This window comes from Abramis brama (genome assembly GCF_963993115.1).
Source record: "Abramis brama genome assembly, chromosome: 7".
NCBI classification, from domain to species: domain Eukaryota; kingdom Metazoa; phylum Chordata; class Actinopteri; order Cypriniformes; family Leuciscidae; genus Abramis; species Abramis brama.
In genome coordinates, this window is record NC_139969.1 from 27,124,809 (window position 1) to 27,144,168 (window position 19,360).

The window sequence follows — 19,360 nt, forward strand, 5'->3', positions numbered from 1 at the left end:
CGAACAATACTTGAAGAGACCAGAGAGAAACCAGAGAGAGATCAGTCGTTTCACCGGAAGATCGAGTTATGACACCAATGGATAAAAATGTTCAATTTTCATTTCATGTTGACATTAAGGTGTTTCAAAAACTTCATAAAGAGATTGTAAAACTAATCCATAGAATTGAGCAGTTTAGTACAAATTTTCTAAATAATATAAACATTAATCAGTGAACATAAACAGAAGCTCAACTGAACCTGCTTGACGCGCGAGAACAAACCTTATTGGTTCTTGCTGAAGCTCAAAAGTGCTGCATAACACAAGAATGAACCTCATTAGTTCTTGCTGAAGCTGAAACGTGCTGTGTAACACGAGAATGAACCTCATTGGTTCTTGCGGAAGCTCAAATGTGCTGCATACCACAAGAATGAACCTCATTGGTTGATGCAGAAGATTTGTTCTCATTGGAACCAGTTGCGTAGTGGTAGTGGTGGTTGCGTAACTGTCAATGGAGGAACAGAAAACTCTCAGATTTTATCAAAAATATCTTCATTTGTGTTCCAAAGATGAACGAAAGTCTTACGGGGTTGGAACGACATGAGGGTGAGTAATTAATGAAAGAATTTTCAATTTTGGGTGAACTATTCCTTTAAGGTTAACCACTGTGACTGAATCAGTGAATCATTAACAAACCATTCAGACCCATTTTTTAAAATGGTTCAATGGTTCATTGAAAAATCCAACAACAAAAAAATTTCTTTAATGAATAAGACATCACTGCTTCTCATAAGCACATGCCAAGGACTGCTTAGGTCATGCTGGACAACTCTGACCCTGACCCCGAGGTCCACTTTCCTGCAAAGTTTGGCTCCAAACCTAATCAAACACACCATAACTTGAAGTGGTGCAGCACAGACTGATCAATGTATGACATCAAAGTAAGTTGAGAGCGACTGGAAAGCATACAGAGCAATCTACTCTCTAATCGCTCTCAAGGTTCTTTTATGTCACACACCGATCACTCTGCGCAGCACTGCGTCAAGTCAAACATGCCTATTATCTTCAAGATTACTAGAAAGCTACAGGAAGGTGAGTTTGATCAATGTTGGATCTAAGTTCTAAAGAAAAGTGGATCTCAAGGGACAAATTACCCAGCCCTGGCTTAGGTGGATAAATGGATGTCTAGATCAGGGGTCTCCAATCCTGCTCCTGGAGGGCCACTGTCCTGCAGATTTTAGCTCCAACCCCAAGTAAACATACCTACCTGAACCAGCTAATGAAGATCTTACTGGGCATACTAGAAACCAAAAGCATTGTAAGCCGAAGTAGATTGCAGAACCATTGGCACCAATGTTCTCTACGATAAACTTAGCTCACAATGCTTCTGGGAAACGCAACCCAGGAAGGTGTGTTGAGGAACGTAAACTCAGCAGGACAGTGGCCCTCCAGGACCGAGTTTGGACAGCCCTGCTCTAGATTTTCAAGTTTCAATCAGTTTTCAACAAAAAATTATCAAATGGCTTCAGAAGACTTTTGAAATATAGTCCACAAATTGTATGGATTACTACAATCATTTGTACTTAAAGTTTCTTAACCCAAGTATGAGCAATAGTAATAGTGATGCTTGATTTAGTAAACACCTATAATTTACTGTAAATAAATTATGTCGACTGTAAAAAATTTGGGATCAGTAAGAAATTAATACTTTTATTCAGCAAGGACACAAAAGATTTAAATTAGAAATCCTGTTCTTTTGAACTTTCTATTCATCAAAGAATCCTGAAGATTTTTAATTAGTGATGTGCCCGAAGCCTAAATCTGAATTCGGAAAAGCACTGAAAAATGAATAACACATTCTACGGAGCCCCTGATTTGTAATGTACATTACAAATCAGATTTTCATTTATCATGTGAAGAGAGTAAGGAGAGATGACTGACAGGACGATGTCGGAAGATTTGGTGTGCAACAGATCCTAACATTGACAAATATCTTATCTTGTAAAATGTGTGGTCACTGCTCCCTATACACAGAGTACGCATGATCGTGCATTCAAAAGTGATTTCAATACTCCCTGATGCCCGCAAATTATATACAATGACCAACTATTATATACAATACCCAACTATATAATTGCGGGAGAACACAAAAGCATTGAAAAAAATTTTTTTCCTCCCATCTCATATTTTTTCTTTATGTCTCTTTAGGAGCTCCGTAGAATTTCTTTTCCAAACATTTCTTTTCCAAACATAGTATTTTCTTGAGCACAAAATCAGCATATTAGAATGATTTCTGAAGAATCAATTACTTACAAGACATGAGTAATGATGCAAAAAATTCAGCTCTGCCATCACAGCAATAAATTACATTTGACAATATATTAAAATAGGAAACAGTTATTTGAAATTGCAATAATATTTCACAAAATTACTGTTTTTACAGTATTTTTAATCCAATAAATGCAGCCTTGGTGAGCAAAAGAGACTTTTCAAAAACATTTTTCAAAAAATCTTACCGACCCCAAACTTTTGAACCGTAGTGTACCTCTTATATAACTCCACTTAAACTCAACACAGTACCACAAACACTATAATAACCAATCGCTATGTGAAGAGCATTACCTTGGACCTTGAGCTGGCTAACTCAAGCTGAGCAGCTTCAATGTCACCGATGAGCTGCCTGTTCTCCATGACCAGAGAAGTGTTCTCCTGCCTGATGGTGTTGAGCTTCCTCCTGAGAACAGACGTCTCCATCTCCATTTCTCTGTCTGACTACAGATAAACACAAAAACACGTCAAATAAGAAAAAAAACCTTTGAAATCTGTAGGTTTTCGGGTCTATTTTAAGAACAAACATATAAAAGGTGACAATATTCATTTATCTGCTGCATCTTGTGTCTTACCCAGCAGTCACAGGTAGATATACGTGCACATGCCCTCTGCTCTGGGTGTAAATATACTGGATCAGGCTTCTGAAGGTCTTCTAATGTAAGACGACCTGGGAATCCATCCACGAAACTCCTGTTATTATCCTCACCAACGATGTCATTTCCTGATCGACTGAAATGAGTGAAATGCTAACAATACAACAACAAGTGCAATAATACTTAGCAGTAGTGCTGTAACAAAAACATTATTAATATTAAAATATGTAAATATTTACAAAAAGGTATCAATACAAACAACATTTTAAATTACATGGGCCAAGGCAACATAGCAAATTAAAAAAAATGTACAAATTATTTATCACCCATAAAAATTTTTATCTATGGATAATTTATAATCAATCTCTTAACAAATTATATAATGAACTTTAAACAATTTGTTAAGAGATTGATTATGATTTATCCTTGTCTCTAAGTCTCTTTCCTTTTAAGAAACAATACATGCTATTATTTCTCTTCAAAAACAAAAAAAGCTTGTTTTGTATTACAGTTGTTTTGTATTACAATGATTATGCTATTATTATTTCTTTAATACTCTTAATTCTTCTTACTACTTGAAGCATATGAGTCTGAGTAAAGCACACAAATGAAAGATATATTACTGGAAATTTAATTGTATGTTGTATATATTTAATATGTATATCATTTATGTATTCATATGCAAGTTTAAGTTACTGTTCAGTAACTTACTTGAGTTTGTAAATTGAAATTGTTCACACAAACACACAGGCAACATGGCAAAGAGAATCTCAGAATCATATATGCCTTTTTAATCATATCTGAAAGATCTATCATCATGTAAAACGCACAATCCATTTCAACAACAACTCTCAATAGAAAAAAGCCTCACCTCAGTTGTTCCCCCACTGACTGTAGGTTTTTCTCAGTCAGTCGCAGCTGATTCCTTAAGGAGAAAACATCCTCTACCAACCCCTTGTTGTCTTTGAACATTGGTGATTGTTATGAAGAACACTGTAAATAAATGTTATTATCCATGTTTAAATGGACTCAACTGAAAACAACGCTGCGCACGCACATTTGTTGTTGCTTTAAACTCAAATGATTTGACTTCATTTCATGTATTCAACAGGTTGTCAAGGAGCAGACGGTCACTCTATTATCCATTTCTGCTCTCCACTACTTTTAGGCGGACTAATTGACAAAGTATTTCTATACTAGTGAACAACTGCTTACCAGCATTTTCAAAACAGCAGTTTTGTGCAGAAGAAACACCTTACTTTCCAGTAGATTTAGCTTAGCATTCACTGTAGCGACATCTAAACACAAGGCGCGTCCGTTGATTGGCTGAGACGAAAAACCGTCTTCACCGTAGTGACGTAATGCTCACGTGGTATGGCCGCGAATGTTAGCGCGAATTTTACAGCGGTAAAGTTGTTCTGTTGCTCGGTTTTCGTACTGTTATTATTTACATTGGACTGTATGTTGGTTAACAACAGCTTTTTTTGCTGTTTATTTGTTAGGGTTAAAGTTTGTCAAAAGATTTTTAGGTAAAATCTCTGGTTGTTTTAATATAAACAAATCTCAATTCACCGTTATGGTAAATAAATTAGCTGGGCCATAAGATGTTAATTGCATGTTTAGAATTAAAAAAAAATCTTGGTAGTGTCAATATACATGTAGTAAATAAATGTTCAAATAAATTAGCTCCTCAGACATACTTATTAAATTATTTAATAAGTCTGTATAAATTTGTGTCAAAATAGTGATTATTTTTCCCCCTGCTGGGTGTAAAATGTCTAAAACATAAAAATAAAAGTCCAGTTACACCAATAGGGTTTGAGATCTTTATTCTTTGGCTAAAGGAGCCTGCTCAAAGCCAGTAAAATACAAAGCAAGCTTTTCTAACACTGGTACACCAACTGAATAATGCTTCATACATGTAACATAACAAGAGCTTAATATTCATAGGAATTTGTTCTCTCGAAATAAGGAGGTATTAATGTTTAAGTCCAAAGCTTGCCTGATACCAACACTACTTCCACCCTCTGCAAAGTGTAAGATAATATTATGGAGAACAGGGCATTCTCAGTCCAAAAAAGAAAAGAAAATAAGTTTTCCACCTAAATTTAAAAAAACTCAAGGATTTTAGAAATGTATGAAAATACAAAGCTGAGAATTGAAAATCTCATTTGGATGTCCTATCAAATCTTACAGCGAAGCTGTAAAGTATCCTGAGTGCTCTCGCAAATGGACAATTTGTTAGTGTACACCGTTTGAAAGCAATAAATAGCACCACAAAAAGCCTGAGTCAATTGTAACAAAACTATTGCTGCCGATTTCTGATTGTAATGAGAAGCTGAAGCTGCAAATAAAATATAAAAAAATACACAGATCTGTTTAATTCATTGCATAGTATAACAAAAAGTACAAATAACTATCCCTGCCCCACAAAAATGAAAATTAGACATCGGATTTAAAATGAGGAAATTAAACTAAACTGATACTTAAGCTAAAAAAAAATCCCTCTTACTTTAGAACTTAAATTCCCATGGCAGATATCAACAGCTGAAAAGTTTTTGTTTTAAAGGGGGGATATACGAAGACCTCTCAACGCTACAGCTCTCTGTCATATGCTTTAAAGATAAACATATTAAAAAAATTTAAAAAAGGATAAAAAAAAGGAGGCCCTCAGGAGACAAATTACAAGCAAAAATCTTTCTATTAGCCACCTAGGAATTTGTGGAACGTCCCAGAAAATACCAAGATCTGATGTAAATATTAATGCTAATCATATATTTAATTTTTGTTTTGTGGCATTAAAAGAATTAACCATTTTACATTGGGTTTTTTTAACATCATAATCTCATTTCATAACGAAAATCACAAGCTAGGCTGTTTAAACTGAGACGAGACAATACTGGATGTACAGAATGAGAGCTTATGTGCAATCAATTGAAATGTAAAATAAAAGTGCCCTACTGACAATAGCGCTCTCTCCTCTTGGCAATGTGGGCTATGAGAAAATATTTAACTGAATAAGTAGAAAAAAAGTCCTCAGTCTCCAGCAGCATATATCGTATCTGTTTCTCAACCCCTTAAGGCACCTGCACATCAGAGACAAAAAGCGAGGACTCTGGTTATTTTCACATAGTAGTGAACTGATTATGTCTTTAACCTGAAACTACAGCCACCTTCAATGTTTGAATCCAGTCCATGTGAAGGCAGTCCGTTTAAATTTCCACAGAGACAAGTCACACACAAAACTCTACAAAGTCCCATCTCTTCATCTCTATGGTAGTCCTGAGGCCCCTCAATTACCTCAGTCATCCATGTACATTCACTTCCCTCCTTACTTGTCACAAAATATAGTACATTACTAGGGCCAAAGCGGACCGTACTTTCACCAGAAATACACCCGTATGAAGCTCAGGAGGCAGTGACGCCCTCCCATTCCACCAAGTACTGTACTTTTCCGTCGTCAGTGACGCGGCGAGCGAGCACACGGTACTTCTCCCCACAGGCCAGGCGACCCGCGGCTCCGAAGTAAGTGCTGATGGAGCTCTTGAGGTGGGTGAGCTGGGTGTCGGGGTCCAGGCCCTGCATGATGTCCATGCCGCTGTAGAGGCAGGAGGGGAGGGGGCTGGGCTCGGGTTGCGGCTCTGGGTTGCAGGGAGGAGAAATCTCTGGATTTGGGGGCTGCAGTGCTCGTCGCGGACGTCCCCGTCGCCTCTTTATTGGGGGCTGTGTGAAGGTGGGCCATAAGCATCCAGTGCGTGGTCCGCTCGGACTGCCCAAACTGGAGATGAACAGGGTATATGCATCACACTTCTGAACAATTAAGTATGAAGTTTATCATCAATGTTAGAGGTCATTTACGTTGAGACCTGAAGATGCCACCCGTAAAATAACTTAAAATGTTCATTTAATATTTTATTATACATTACATGCATTGCAATCCCACAAAAACACTACATTAAATTACTATTATAAAGACTATATAAAAAAAAAAAAAGCATAAATGAGCAAATGTACAGAAAATTATAATTTATGAATTATTAAACAATTAAATAATTTAATATACACTACAGTTAAAAAGTTTGAGGTTGGTAAAATTTTCTTTAATGATTTTGAAAGAATTCTCACCCTCACTGCATTTATTTGATCAAAAATACAATAAAGTATCAGTGTCAGTAATATTGTGAAATATTATATTTCAATTTTAAGATATTCCATTGTTTCCTATTTTAATATATTTTAAAATAGAATTTCTTCCTGAATTGTCAGCATCATTACTCTTCATGTGTCACATGATCCTTCAGAAATCCTTCTAATATGCTGATTTGATGCAGAAACATTTATTATTATTACCAGTGTTGCTACTTAATATTTTTGTGGAAACTGAGATATTTTTTCCAGGATTCTTTAATGAATAGAAAGTTTGAAAAACAGCATTCATTTAGAATAGAAATATTTTTAGACTGTCATTGTTGGTCAATTTAATGCATCCTTTTATGGGGGAAAAAAAGTTAAAATCTTTTCCCAAAAAAGAAAAGAAAAATTGTACTGACCCCAAACTTTTGAATGGTAGTGTATATATTTTTTGTACATATTCACAGTACTGATGGGAGAATAATTGTCACGAACATAATGTCACAAATTGAAAAATGAAATCCTTAAAATGAAAATGAAATCACCTGGACTGCCTTGAGAGGCTGGTTGAGGTAGTTTCACTTGTGCTGGCGGCACCAACGGATTCAACATCTGAGGTACTTGATGAAGGCAAAGATTTCTCACTTTTGGCACACAAAAAAAAAAGGTAGGGAAAAATATTTTTGTAATTTAATAAATGTAATTTGGCCTCATTTCAAAAACTACAAGATTCATTTTGTGTTGATCTCTGTTTCACCTTTTTGAGGCCATCAGGTCTATTGAGCTATTGTCTAGAGTTGGAAACTTCCCATTATTCTTCATAGAAAAAAGGTTAAAAACAAAATGTTACTTTAAACTTTTTGGAATAGTCATTAAATAAAGCCAGCAACGTATGTAATTTTTTTTTTACCTGAGCCAATAGTTCACTTGATCTTCTCAATTTCGCCAACATCTCTAAAGAGTGTGTGTGATGCTTCCTCTTTCCTTTCTTCACTGCTCCATTAGTGACAATGCTAAAAAATTAAATGTAATATTTAATTTTCATAATAAATGCAAATAATAATGAAATATAATTTAAATTTACTTAAATTATATAAAATATTAAATTTACTTAAAATATTTAAAATGATAAATTTACTTAGAATATTTAGAATATTAAGGAAGAAACAATTGATGACTAACCTGGATAAAAGAGGGGGTTTTGAGGCTTTTCTGCCTTTGATTTTGATCTCATGGGAAGCTTTTTCCGGCTCTCGGTCTGACAGGAGCTCGGAGCTCTGGGGGGCCGGTGGGAAGCGAATTCGTAATCCAAACAGGTGCTTCTTCTTCTTTATCTCTTTCCCTGACATGAACCTAGAACCCAACAGGTCATAGACTATGTTCACACTGTCAATACAAATCTGGAATCTGGTCTACATGATTGACGGTCAACACTGTGTATCGCAACTGTTCAAATATGATTTTTGTGTCCCGTGGCTCTCTTTCGTATTTCAAAATATCTGTGTTGGTTTCCATGGCAATGATTGAAGACACCGGACCAAAGAGATGTCTCCACTATATTATACATTTTCTGCAAGACCTGCACATTGACAGAAAAAAACCCAACTTTGTTTCTGCAACGAGGTCTGACGCGTTTACGTGGCGTGAGAAAGTGACATAAGCAGAAAAGCTATGTGAAATCCGATCAGAGCGGTCATGCTGAAACGGATTTATGGAAATGCGATTTGAATAGGATTTCAAACCACATATAGATGTAGCTTGAAACAGATTTGTAAAAATCAGAGAACGCTTGCAAAATATGATCAGATTCCAATCGGAAATGCACAAAAATTGGATTTGGACTGACAGTCTTAAAGCTAAAAGGGCCAGATAAATTCATTCAAGCTCTTCAAGACAGAATGCCCGTGATGGGCAAATAGATAAACTCACATGTTGAGGTTGCTGTTAAGTGCTTCCAGAATGCATTCATATCGTTCTGCTCTTGGGGTATCTGCAAGCTGGAGGTACAAAGCCAAAAATGAAATAGAGCGACATTAATACTAGTTGAACATAGGGGTGTGACGGTTAGTATATAACCATGAGACCGACGGTTATAGTTGAACACCGTCATTAGAACTCTATAACCGCCAAAACCGTGTTATTAAAATATTTTTTACAAACATTTTTTATCATAGAGAATGTTTAAATACTAATTAAAAACAATTGTTAACAGTCTGTGTTATTAATGGTCTACGTCGTTTCCAACTGTATTTGATTCTTTGCCAAGTACCCCCTGACCGACCGCCAATCATTTGAGATAGAAATAAAAGCTATGATATAGTGATGCGCCATCATTATGAGATTTATTAAACAAATTAAAAACATTTGCAATAATAAACATTAGCAATAAACATTTGCAATAATAAACATCATTACCGATAACTGATCGTGCAGTTTAATTGCCCCTTGACTGGCCTCAAACATGTTTGATAAAAGAAACATATACAGTGTGTATATAGCCTATATGATGTGTATTACATTTTAGCTCAAAAACAATTGTAATAAAAGATAGAATCATAAGATGCGCAATATATCGGGAGACATCGTTTTTACCACTTAATGAAGTTTTGTTTTGTAAATCATCAGACATGATTTTTACCACTTTTTTTTTTTTTTTTGCTTTGTATAAAGCCTTTCTTTAAAGCGAATTTCGTTTTGTACAAATTGTATCTTAATTTTAATAAATGTTTCATCAACCAAATGCATGTATTTAATAAATAAAAAGCAAATATAACAGACAATATAATAACAGTGACATGAAGGTGCCGGTGCGCCGCGTTCACTTGCATTGCATTGTGAACTAGAGCGCATCTCATCGTAAATGAATGAAACTCAGCGTAGGCCTATGCCTCATACATTAGCATTAAATATCTTTGCTGCATCGTCCATAGACCGTAAAACAATCAGCGGATGGCGGGCAGGTGCGGCTTTTAAATTTGGTCAAAAAACGTTGGTGCGGATGATGAGTTTTGTGATGCAGTTACGGATGAAATAATACCCCATCTGCGTATCTCTATCGATAACAACATTGAACATTACACAAATATTAATTTTATTTTTTTTATTTAGGCGATCAAGTAGCTAATCAGTGTCTGCTTGTTTATTCAAACTAAGTTGTCCTATAACAGACGAACGTCGCAACGCCGCCCCCGCCGACGGTTATGTTACAAACCGTCACATTTGACTCACGGCATAACCGTCATCACCAATTCTGAAACCGGCACACCCCTAGTTGAACACTAGTGCAATTACAAACCACACAAAACAGACTGATACCTCGCCAAGCTGAAGCCGATCCCAGTTTTCATTGATGTAAGTCATCAGTTCGAGTTCTGAGTCAAAGTATTTCTTTTTATGAATTACACTCAGGTTATAGAGACTCAGGTGTGCAACGTCTTCCCTGTGAATGAACACAACACACATGATGGAACACAAAAATCCTCGGTGAAACTACTTAAAACAAAACATTTAGATAAATGTTTGGTCAATTATTTTTATGTTATGGCTGATTACTGATATGGCCTATATTAAAGATCTATACTACATGGTTTAAAAGACACTTTCACACTGCAGCAATTGAACCAAGTGTGAAAAGTCCAAAACTCACCATCTCAGAGGCAGGCGTTTGAGGTACTCTGGTCCACTATTACAAACGGAACAAATAAATAGATAGAACCTGAGAAAAAAGACAGAAGTTTTATTAAACATGACAAGACATCAATCATTGGGTTTCACTTCATTCGGATGATTCAAGAGCAGTACTTCACCTGTCTCCAAAGAGCATTGGCTTCTGAAAACACTGGATGCAGGCTTCATGAAACCACTGTTTACACTTATTACACTGCAACATCTTCAGATACCAACTGAGGGGGGAGAACATAAGTATCATTACGATTCTACTTCCTGAAGTCGTTATTGTGTATCTACAATCTTCTGCAACTTATGATGGGGATTATCTTAAGAAGAACTATATCACACAAAGGTGTTTTTCAGTAATGGTGTCTGTGTGTACTCACTCGCCAGGACCTCCACAGTAGCAGTAGCACTGCTGGATGTTGGTCTTGTGGCCCTGGTCCCACACTAAATCTTCAAGGGCGTATGGCAGAGACTGCTTCATTTCCTGTAGGGCTTTAGCATTTGGCCCCTTCTTAAGCGCACCGCCTCTCTATGATTTCAGAGATACAACCACAACAATTTATGTCAGACAAACATGCCTCTAGCCTGCATATGGAGTCACTCAATTCTTAGGTGGAGTCAGAATTCTGGAGACAGGGTTTACATATCCCTTCTAGTCATACCAGGAAAAAAACATGAAGAGTGTCCTGGGATTTCTAAGGCGCTGACTGTATTTTATACTACCGTTCAAATGTTTGGGGTCAGTAAGATTTTTTTAAGAAAGAAATGAATATGTTTATTCAGCAAGGATGAATTAAAGGGGCCATGAACTAAAAAAAACTATTTTCCTTCAGCTTTTGACAGAACCCAAAACTTCCTTGTTAGTCCAAAAACAGCTTATATTGTAACCAAGCCCAGAGAACAACTCGTCATGGAATGTGCCTATAGATAGGTGAAAGACGAGTGATACAGGATCACTGAACTAAAAATAACCTTCAGAAATTACCTTCCAAAGGATCCTAATGCTAGGAATGTGATTATTTTCAACAATGTGAATGTCTCAGTTGAGCATTATATATTTGCATTCTTTACATTTCACTGTGGATTCTTTGGTACATCAGTCGCAATTTCGGCACTGGCTTTGCAAACAGACCTTTGTGGACCAATATGGACTCGACAGTAATGTGACATGTTAATTCTAATGCCTGATCTGTGACCAGTGATTTCTGATATGTTATGATTCATGTACAGTCACATGTTTGTCAAATGTTCAAGGTTTCAGTAAATCAAACCAGTGGCTAAACGGTCAACTTCATATTGTTTCTCTTAGTAGGATAACAAAATAATCTGTTATTTAAACTGTGATTAAATTATATAGAGAAACTTTACAATCACTGGAGCGCTTCAATCAAACGGCGAGAGTTTATCAGTGACTGAGTTCTGGACTCGTGCCAAAACTCTCACAAATCTCTTATTTACATCATATTTGCAGAATAATTTCTCAAAGATCATGTGACACTATTACACTGGAGTAATAATGCTGAAAATTCAGCTTTGCATCACAGAAATAAATTATATTTTCAACTATATTAAAATAGAAAACCATTATTTTTAAATTGTAATGTTATTTCACAATATTACTGTTTTTTATGTATTTTTGATCAAATAAATGCAGGCTTGATGAGCATTAGAGACTTCTTTCAAAAACATAAAAAATAGTAATGTTTCCAAACTTTTGACCGGTACTGTATATGTATAAATATTTTTTCCCCCTCGATTCATCCACCAGAGTCTTTATATATTCCCACATCCACAACCCTCATAGAAGAATGAAAGTTATGGTGCACTTCTGTTGCAACAGTATCAGGAAAGAGCATTAAAGACTTGATCTCCTACAGGTCATTTAATATGTAAAAACAATGGGTCAAGAGGAGTTTTTGACATGATTAAATAATGCAGCATCCTGTATGCACATTAAAAACCCTGTAAATGATAAGAATAGGGTCATAGGCTGCTGGACACCTTTAATAATTATTCAGTTAATATATTGCTTAAAACAGGATTGAATGTGGCATCAACAAACCTTTGTTGTTGTGGCGAACACACACTGTCTGCAGAGCCATTTGTCATCAGAGGCAATGACACTGGGGTCAATTATGGGAGCATGGCACAGCTGATGGTATCCTGTGGAAGAGATGTTCAGCAGTGAAATCTCCAACTCAATCCCTAATGTGGTTGAGAGAAGTGACTCCGATTTACAAGAAGGATAGAGGCAGTCTACCTTGTCCACATTTGTCACAGATGACTATTTCATTGGGGGGCTCGGAGCTTTCATTCTGACAAATAGAGCAGAGCATTTCCCCTCCACTGTCCCCTAAAAGAAAAAACAAAAAGAAATGAACAAGTGTGCGGCTGTACACGACTATCTTATCAGGGGGATTTCCAAAAGATTTCTGAACTTCTAATGGAACATGTGAAAACCACTAAAGTTCACAAAAGGAAGAAAGATGTGCTATAGTTGACAATGATGGTGAACAAATACTTCACTGCAACTGCCACTTGAGACAAATATGAACTGAAGATAAAACTATGAGTAAGTTTCTTTTATGCGTATGCATGAATGCCTTTGTTGAATTGTTACCAAGAGATACAGCGACAGATGCCATAGGTACCTTCCCTATTCTCGCCTCCTGGCTCGATGTGGAACTTACACTAGACTCTGAGGTCTGTCAACTGTCAGGGACAAATTAAGAAATTACTCAGGCTGAATGAAAGAGATGGGGGAAGAGAAACCAAACAGCGGCAAACAACAAAACCACAAAGTCAGACAGCATGAAAGAAGCAGAATAATAGAAGAACGGACTCTTCTTCTATTGAAATGATCAGAAAGAGAGAATGAATATGACGTGGAAATGAAAGTTAGGCCTAGAATCAGTCAGTGGATGGTGTGCTCATAAATCTAACTCAGGATGTTCATGACGAGATCTTCTCACTGAGCCCAGCCTCAGAGATGCCATCAAGACACAAAGATGGGTAACAGGGCATCAGTATTCTTCAAACACAATGAATGTAAAGCAGTTTGTATTTACCTGTCTGAATGTCCTTCCAGAGAACCCAGGATTTAGACTGATCTTCAAAAACCACAAAGCAGCGATGCTTATGTTTATCTATCTGTGGAAAGCATTAATCAAAAGAAGTTCTGATTACTCGAGATAGAAGCAAGCTTTTTGGTGATTATATTGTGATTATTGAGGGAAACAGTGCCTGCCCACTTTTTCAGCAGCCTTGGCTCAGGGAGTATTTTTCCCATTCACTTTTCTTATAAGGATTTTAAAAAAGAAAAAAAAAAGACTACAAACTTTGATTTGAGGCAACAACAAAAAAGTAAAAAAAAAAAAAAAAAAAGTCAGTAGACAACTGTGTATTTATTGACTTTAATGAGGGAAAAACTACAATCCCATGAAGTATTGCGAATGACAAAAAAAAAAAAAAAAAAAAAAAAAGAAACATTGACTTAAAGACGTTGATAACATATATACAAATGTATTTTACATTTATTATTACATTTAGTTTAAATTGTACATATATATATATATATATAAAATGTACAATTTAAAATATATATACATTGTACAAATGTACAATGTATATATATGTGTGTGTGTGTGTGTGTATATATATATATGAGTAACCTGACCTGTATAAACAACCGTTGCCCCAGGACAACTGATTACCTATATAGCTTTGCTACTTTCATTTATTTTCATTCAATTTACTCAAGTCAGTATCTGACTTCCATTTATTTATGTTAAATATATTTTGATATAATGAATTATCTGAATGTATTTTATCCCTTACACACCTTGGAGATAGTTCCCAGGTAAAACAAGCCATCTGACCATCGGGCCAGGACGTCCTGCCCTTCTTCAAACTTGTTGGCGAGCCTGACCGTGTCGCTCAGCCCATCTTTCAGGGGAAATCGTGACAAGGGCACCGGTGACTTGTGTTGGCGATTTGGAGGTGTCTTTTGATGGGCGGCCAGGTTATCTGCATTTGCGGAGTCTCTGTCAAATGAGCAAAAAAAACAGCTCATGAAAAATATGATTCAACCACATTTTTGCCTACACTAACACACACACACACACACACACACACACACACAAAAAAAAGCATTTTGCACCTGGTCAAATAAACAGTTAAGGCTGAAAATGTAGTACCAGACTATCCTCGAGCACATTTCAGAGGCATTCACGTGTAAAAATCGCCGTGGGATCTTCTCCGGGACTGAGTGCACTTTGTATTGGCTGGTCAGTGAAGCGCCCATACAGAATGACAGTGAAAGCAAAAAAGCCTCTTTTGTTAGCAGCATAGCTGGAGAGAGCTAGCAGGATTTCTCATTTAAAACAATGTGCCAACAAATAAAAGCCACCCGTTCAAAACCCTGAACAAACTGTTTCACTGGCATCAGAAAACGCACGTTTAAAGCCAGTAATTTGAACCTGCTGGTAAAGTGAGAGATGAAAGCCCCCCGCACACCCCCTTGTTGTAACGTTATTGTAACAGACTGATGTCTGGGTCTCTCTTACCTCATTCGGCCACTTTCCCGGGTTACAATGTCGCACAAACACAAATAACTACACCATAAACGGGCAGCAGGAGCTCCGCTTTGAATAGTTTTGATTCTGCTTTTGCGAGATGATTCAAACGCATGAAGTGTTTTACATTACGGTAAACGGCTGGTTTTGCTCGCTCGCTCTCGCCATTTTTGTTTCCCGCTGAGCGGCGAGTGCATTGTGGGACGCGCTCGCGCTCCGCACGGACTCACTTTCCCTCACAAAATTTGAAAAAGCGTTAGTGGGAGGATGTTTACCTCACTCACTCACACCGTCACTTAACTCTGCGCTTCTTTGCCCATTACACTTCCGCGTCCCTGTTTTGTCTTTACAGCGACAGACAGTCAAAATATGTATTTTGGTCAATGACAAATCAGTCCGCGATTATAAAAAGCCATCTTATAAAAGTATAATTTAAAACACATGTTCCACAATTTTGTTGGTTTCATACATTTAAAAAAAAACAAATACCAAATTTTTTACCAAGACTTTATGACTTAAAAAGCACTAAAATAATTTGCTCACACACAGTGCAAGTAAATCTTTATGTCTATTTTATATTTTAATTTTTTTTTCTATAACTTCATTAATTTTGAGCTACACTGTAAAACATGATATGATCAATAAGTTATGACAACAAAAGTTTTTACATTGCTTTAACTCATCAAAAAAAGTTGAAATGACTTAAAAATCCAAGTTGATCGTATTAATCAGCATTTTTTTTACAATGTATGAATATTTAGAAGTTTTATTTGGGTGACGTCCCGTCTGTTTGGTTGTTTTCCAATAAAAGCATTTTAAAATAGTTTCTTTAATAATATAAAAGATTATTTAAAACTACTTGTGCCCACATTGGTTCCCCAAACATTTATGTACTTAAGGATGTTAAAATAAACAAAAAAATAACATCATGTCAATGATTCTTTCATATTGAACAACTTCTAACTTAAAGTCCAGGAGCTTCACACTTCCTTTTTAATAACTATGAAAAACTAGCAGCTATTTGAATATTATTTAGTGTAAGAATTACCAACGTTTTTGTTTCTGTTTTAGCTGTAATATAGGCTTAGAGGCAATATTTAATTTGAATGTTATAAAACCCTGTTTAAAAAAGGCCATGCAGCTAATATATAGCACATGGCACCAGCTATCTTGAAAAACATGCATAGCAAACAGATGACAATTATTTATTATATGCAAAGATATTACAATATGGAGGGTGCAGACTATGATTAATCAACAGCCTGGAGAGATGAAAGAAGATGAAAGAGGCATGGGGCTGCTTGAACTGAATTTGCACATTAGATTTTTATAAATATAAAAATATTCTGAGCTTTAAAGACAGTTCATAAACAACTTTTAATATGAACTTAAATATAGCACTATATCATTGTATGGAAGTGCTGTGCCTTACATTTATGCACCTCTACGGTGGCCTCACCAATGAGGCCAAACCTGGCATGCCAGGAATACAAATGCTGCATTGTAGCCTACTAGCTGCATGCTACCATGCTTTTGATGAAAGTTATAAAAATAATCTTTATGTTGGACAGTTTTGAAGTTTTGTTTAGTATTTAAAAGCAGATAAATAATTAGCTTGTTTCTATTGTGCCTTTTCAATTTAAAATGATTAATTTAGCCATGTAGTATTATATTATTAATTGTAAAACATGAATTAAATAGCCAATTTTTTGTGATTTAAAAAGTGATTTATTAATTTATTTCTGAATTATTTATCCCTTTATTTTATATTTAAGTGTCACCTCTAGTCCTCCCGTGAAAAAAGTCTCTAAACGAATCTTTCTCAAGGCTTAAGCTTGTCAAGGCTGGCTATTAAAGGTCATAGTCTGGAACATTCCTAAATGGCACTGCACATTCTGTATGTTCCTTCAAACATTAATTAGCCTCTATATCAGTATTTCAGTATAATTAAGATTCTAGGATAGTTTTTATTCATATTTTTAACTAGTTATTTTGTTGTGTTTTTGTCAAAAACACAACAAATCTTTTTTTATTTCTGTTTTAGTTTTTTATGTCAAGTTAAAGAAAATGAAAATAAGAAATGTTGCCTTCATAACTAGCTGGAATAAAATAAGTGAATGTTTTTCCATTTTATTTTCATTTCAGTAAACAGTTTATTTCAAGTAAAAAAATGTACAGCTTTAGTTTTAGTTAAAGGTACAATAGCCTATTAACTTTTTTTGTTCAAACTTAACAAAATTTTAATAATGAGTCAATACATTATCAATCCTATCCTCTAAATCGTGTTTTTGTATTACCCTGATTCGCTAAATCTGTGTGTTTATATTTTAGATTTGTCGGGATGGGTTTCGTGGGAAATTGCATACATCTCTCACCCGTGCATCTAGTCATATAAAATAGAGAAAAGTTGGTCAGCTACTTTGATGCGTGTAGCAGTGGCATAGTTGTTGCAACGAGCAAGAAAGGTTGACATGGAGGAGCACGATAAATCTCGAACAGAAAACGAAGGGAAAAAAAGCGAACAGAGAGTTTGCCGTCAAAGAGAGAGTCACGAGTAAAAAGCTTGTAATAAAACGAGAATCAATTGTGCAAACTCGTTGCCTTAATTTAATTAAGCATAACTTAATTGCATCAAGTTCTTCTTACTTAATCCATTTAAGTTTTGTCAACTTAATTCTATCTGTGACCTGAGGAAGTGTACTCACAGAGTGCATTGCGGTATGAATAAATTAATTGCTTTGTTTTACTATTTTTGCCTTTATTTTACCATCACAATTTTATTTGCTATCGTTCTTGGGGTTATACTGACAAGAGACAGCAAATAAAATTGTAATGGTCTAATTAATTTTAAAAAAAAAAAATTAAACTTGTTATCATTGTTGTGGTTTGCATGCTGAATGTTGAAGTCATGTGTGTCTCAAGCAAAATTGCAAGATATTGTTACAAATATAGAGGGATTATATCAACCCAATTAAAAAATGATGCCAATAGTGTTAGCAATAAAATGTTAAAAGATCATTATTATACATGAAATATAGTTATGTTATATATTATTAACATTCATTCAAAACATGAAAATTATTTAAGTTTAAATATACATAATATTTAATACTTCACTTCCCTTGAAATCAAATAACTGTGATTTCATGTTGCATCACCAACCAAAGGGAACACTAATCACAATAATGGTGAGAAATTTTAGAAAATCAACTTATGTGATTTTTGTTCTCCCCAAATTTTTTTGTTGCATTGACAATAACATTCAAGATGACTGGAAAATGAGCGAATGCAAGAAGAATGATGACTGCAGAAGTGGAAGAAATTAGTGAAAAGTCTATTAAGAATTGCCCTGCCTCAAAAACCATTTGCCCCGCCTGGTTTTTATTTACTTTTTAAAATTTTTTTGCTTTGGCAAAATGGTACTCAAACCAGTCAAGTAATGTTTACTTGGGTTTTCTGGGTAACGAAGGCACAGAATGCAAACAGCAGATTACAAAAAAAAATTAAGTTCAACAAATTATTGGACATTAAGTAAAGTTAACTAAAAAGTCTTAGTAAGAACAACTGTTAGATTTTACAGTGCAGAGCCAGCACAACCAAAACAATGTTCTTCCACAAAATGCTTTTTTTTTTAACCGCCAGAGGGCCATACATATTGTTACATGGTGTACCTATAATCATAATAATCCTGCTCTATATACAAGCATGACACAATTCAGTTTAAAACATTCAAGACAGCCTAACTTTTAGCACTGGGCAAAAATAAAACTGAAATAGTTTACAAAAATGTCCAAATATGTAATATTTGTAAAAATATAACATATAATGTAATACATACTAATCTACATAATAACAACAAATGATATATACAGACGTGTCACGTGACAAATACATAATTTGTACATGTTTATGTAGGCCTACTGCAAGTTGCAACTATATTAGCATTTATGACTATTAGGTGTTTTAATTTGCATATGATACCACCAAAAATGTATTATGTGCATGGTGTTCAATAGAGGGCGCCAGTAAACATGACGCACAATTTGCTCAAGAAAAAAAAAGCACTAGCCCTACATT

General features: G+C 35.4%; 2 protein-coding genes across 2 annotated transcripts in view; both read right to left on the bottom strand.

The window, feature by feature from the left end:
* The window catches only part of ccdc18 (coiled-coil domain containing 18), a 33,045-nt gene extending 28,812 nt beyond the window's left edge, over positions 1-4,233 (bottom strand). The window contains exons 1-4 of the mRNA XM_084121081.1: positions 4,119-4,233; positions 3,775-3,896; positions 2,883-3,039; positions 2,602-2,751 (exon numbers count right to left, since the gene is read on the bottom strand). Coding sequence (XP_083977207.1) covers positions 2,602-2,751; positions 2,883-3,039; positions 3,775-3,875 — 408 coding nt within the window. The 5' untranslated portion in view covers positions 3,876-3,896; positions 4,119-4,233. The remainder of the gene's footprint in view (positions 1-2,601; positions 2,752-2,882; positions 3,040-3,774; positions 3,897-4,118) is intronic.
* Positions 4,234-4,715: 482 nt separating this feature from the next.
* Positions 4,716-15,478, bottom strand: mtf2 (metal response element binding transcription factor 2). The gene is made up of 15 exons (XM_084118785.1): positions 15,275-15,478; positions 14,551-14,752; positions 13,778-13,859; positions 12,970-13,062; positions 12,772-12,872; positions 11,090-11,238; positions 10,841-10,936; positions 10,681-10,749; positions 10,350-10,473; positions 8,964-9,031; positions 8,217-8,387; positions 7,945-8,047; positions 7,792-7,850; positions 7,580-7,678; positions 4,716-6,681 (listed from the first exon to the last, which is right to left on the bottom strand). Exons 1-15 carry the CDS (start codon positions 15,277-15,279, stop codon positions 6,312-6,314), a joined length of 1,791 nt encoding a protein of 596 aa, XP_083974911.1. The 5' UTR covers positions 15,280-15,478; the 3' UTR covers positions 4,716-6,311.
* Positions 15,479-19,360: the final 3,882 nt, after the last annotated feature.

What these genes read in the sequence shown, in the direction of transcription:
- mtf2 (XM_084118785.1), bottom strand. An exon ending in ACCTGGGAACTATCTCCAAG is followed by an intron (nt 13,860 to 14,550) that starts GTGTGTAAGGGA and finishes TGCTTTCCACAG; the next exon opens with ATAGATAAACATAAGCATCG. An exon ending in TGTTCGCCACAACAACAAAG is followed by an intron (nt 11,239 to 12,771) that starts GTTTGTTGATGC and finishes CTGAAATCATAG; the next exon opens with AGAGGCGGTGCGCTTAAGAA.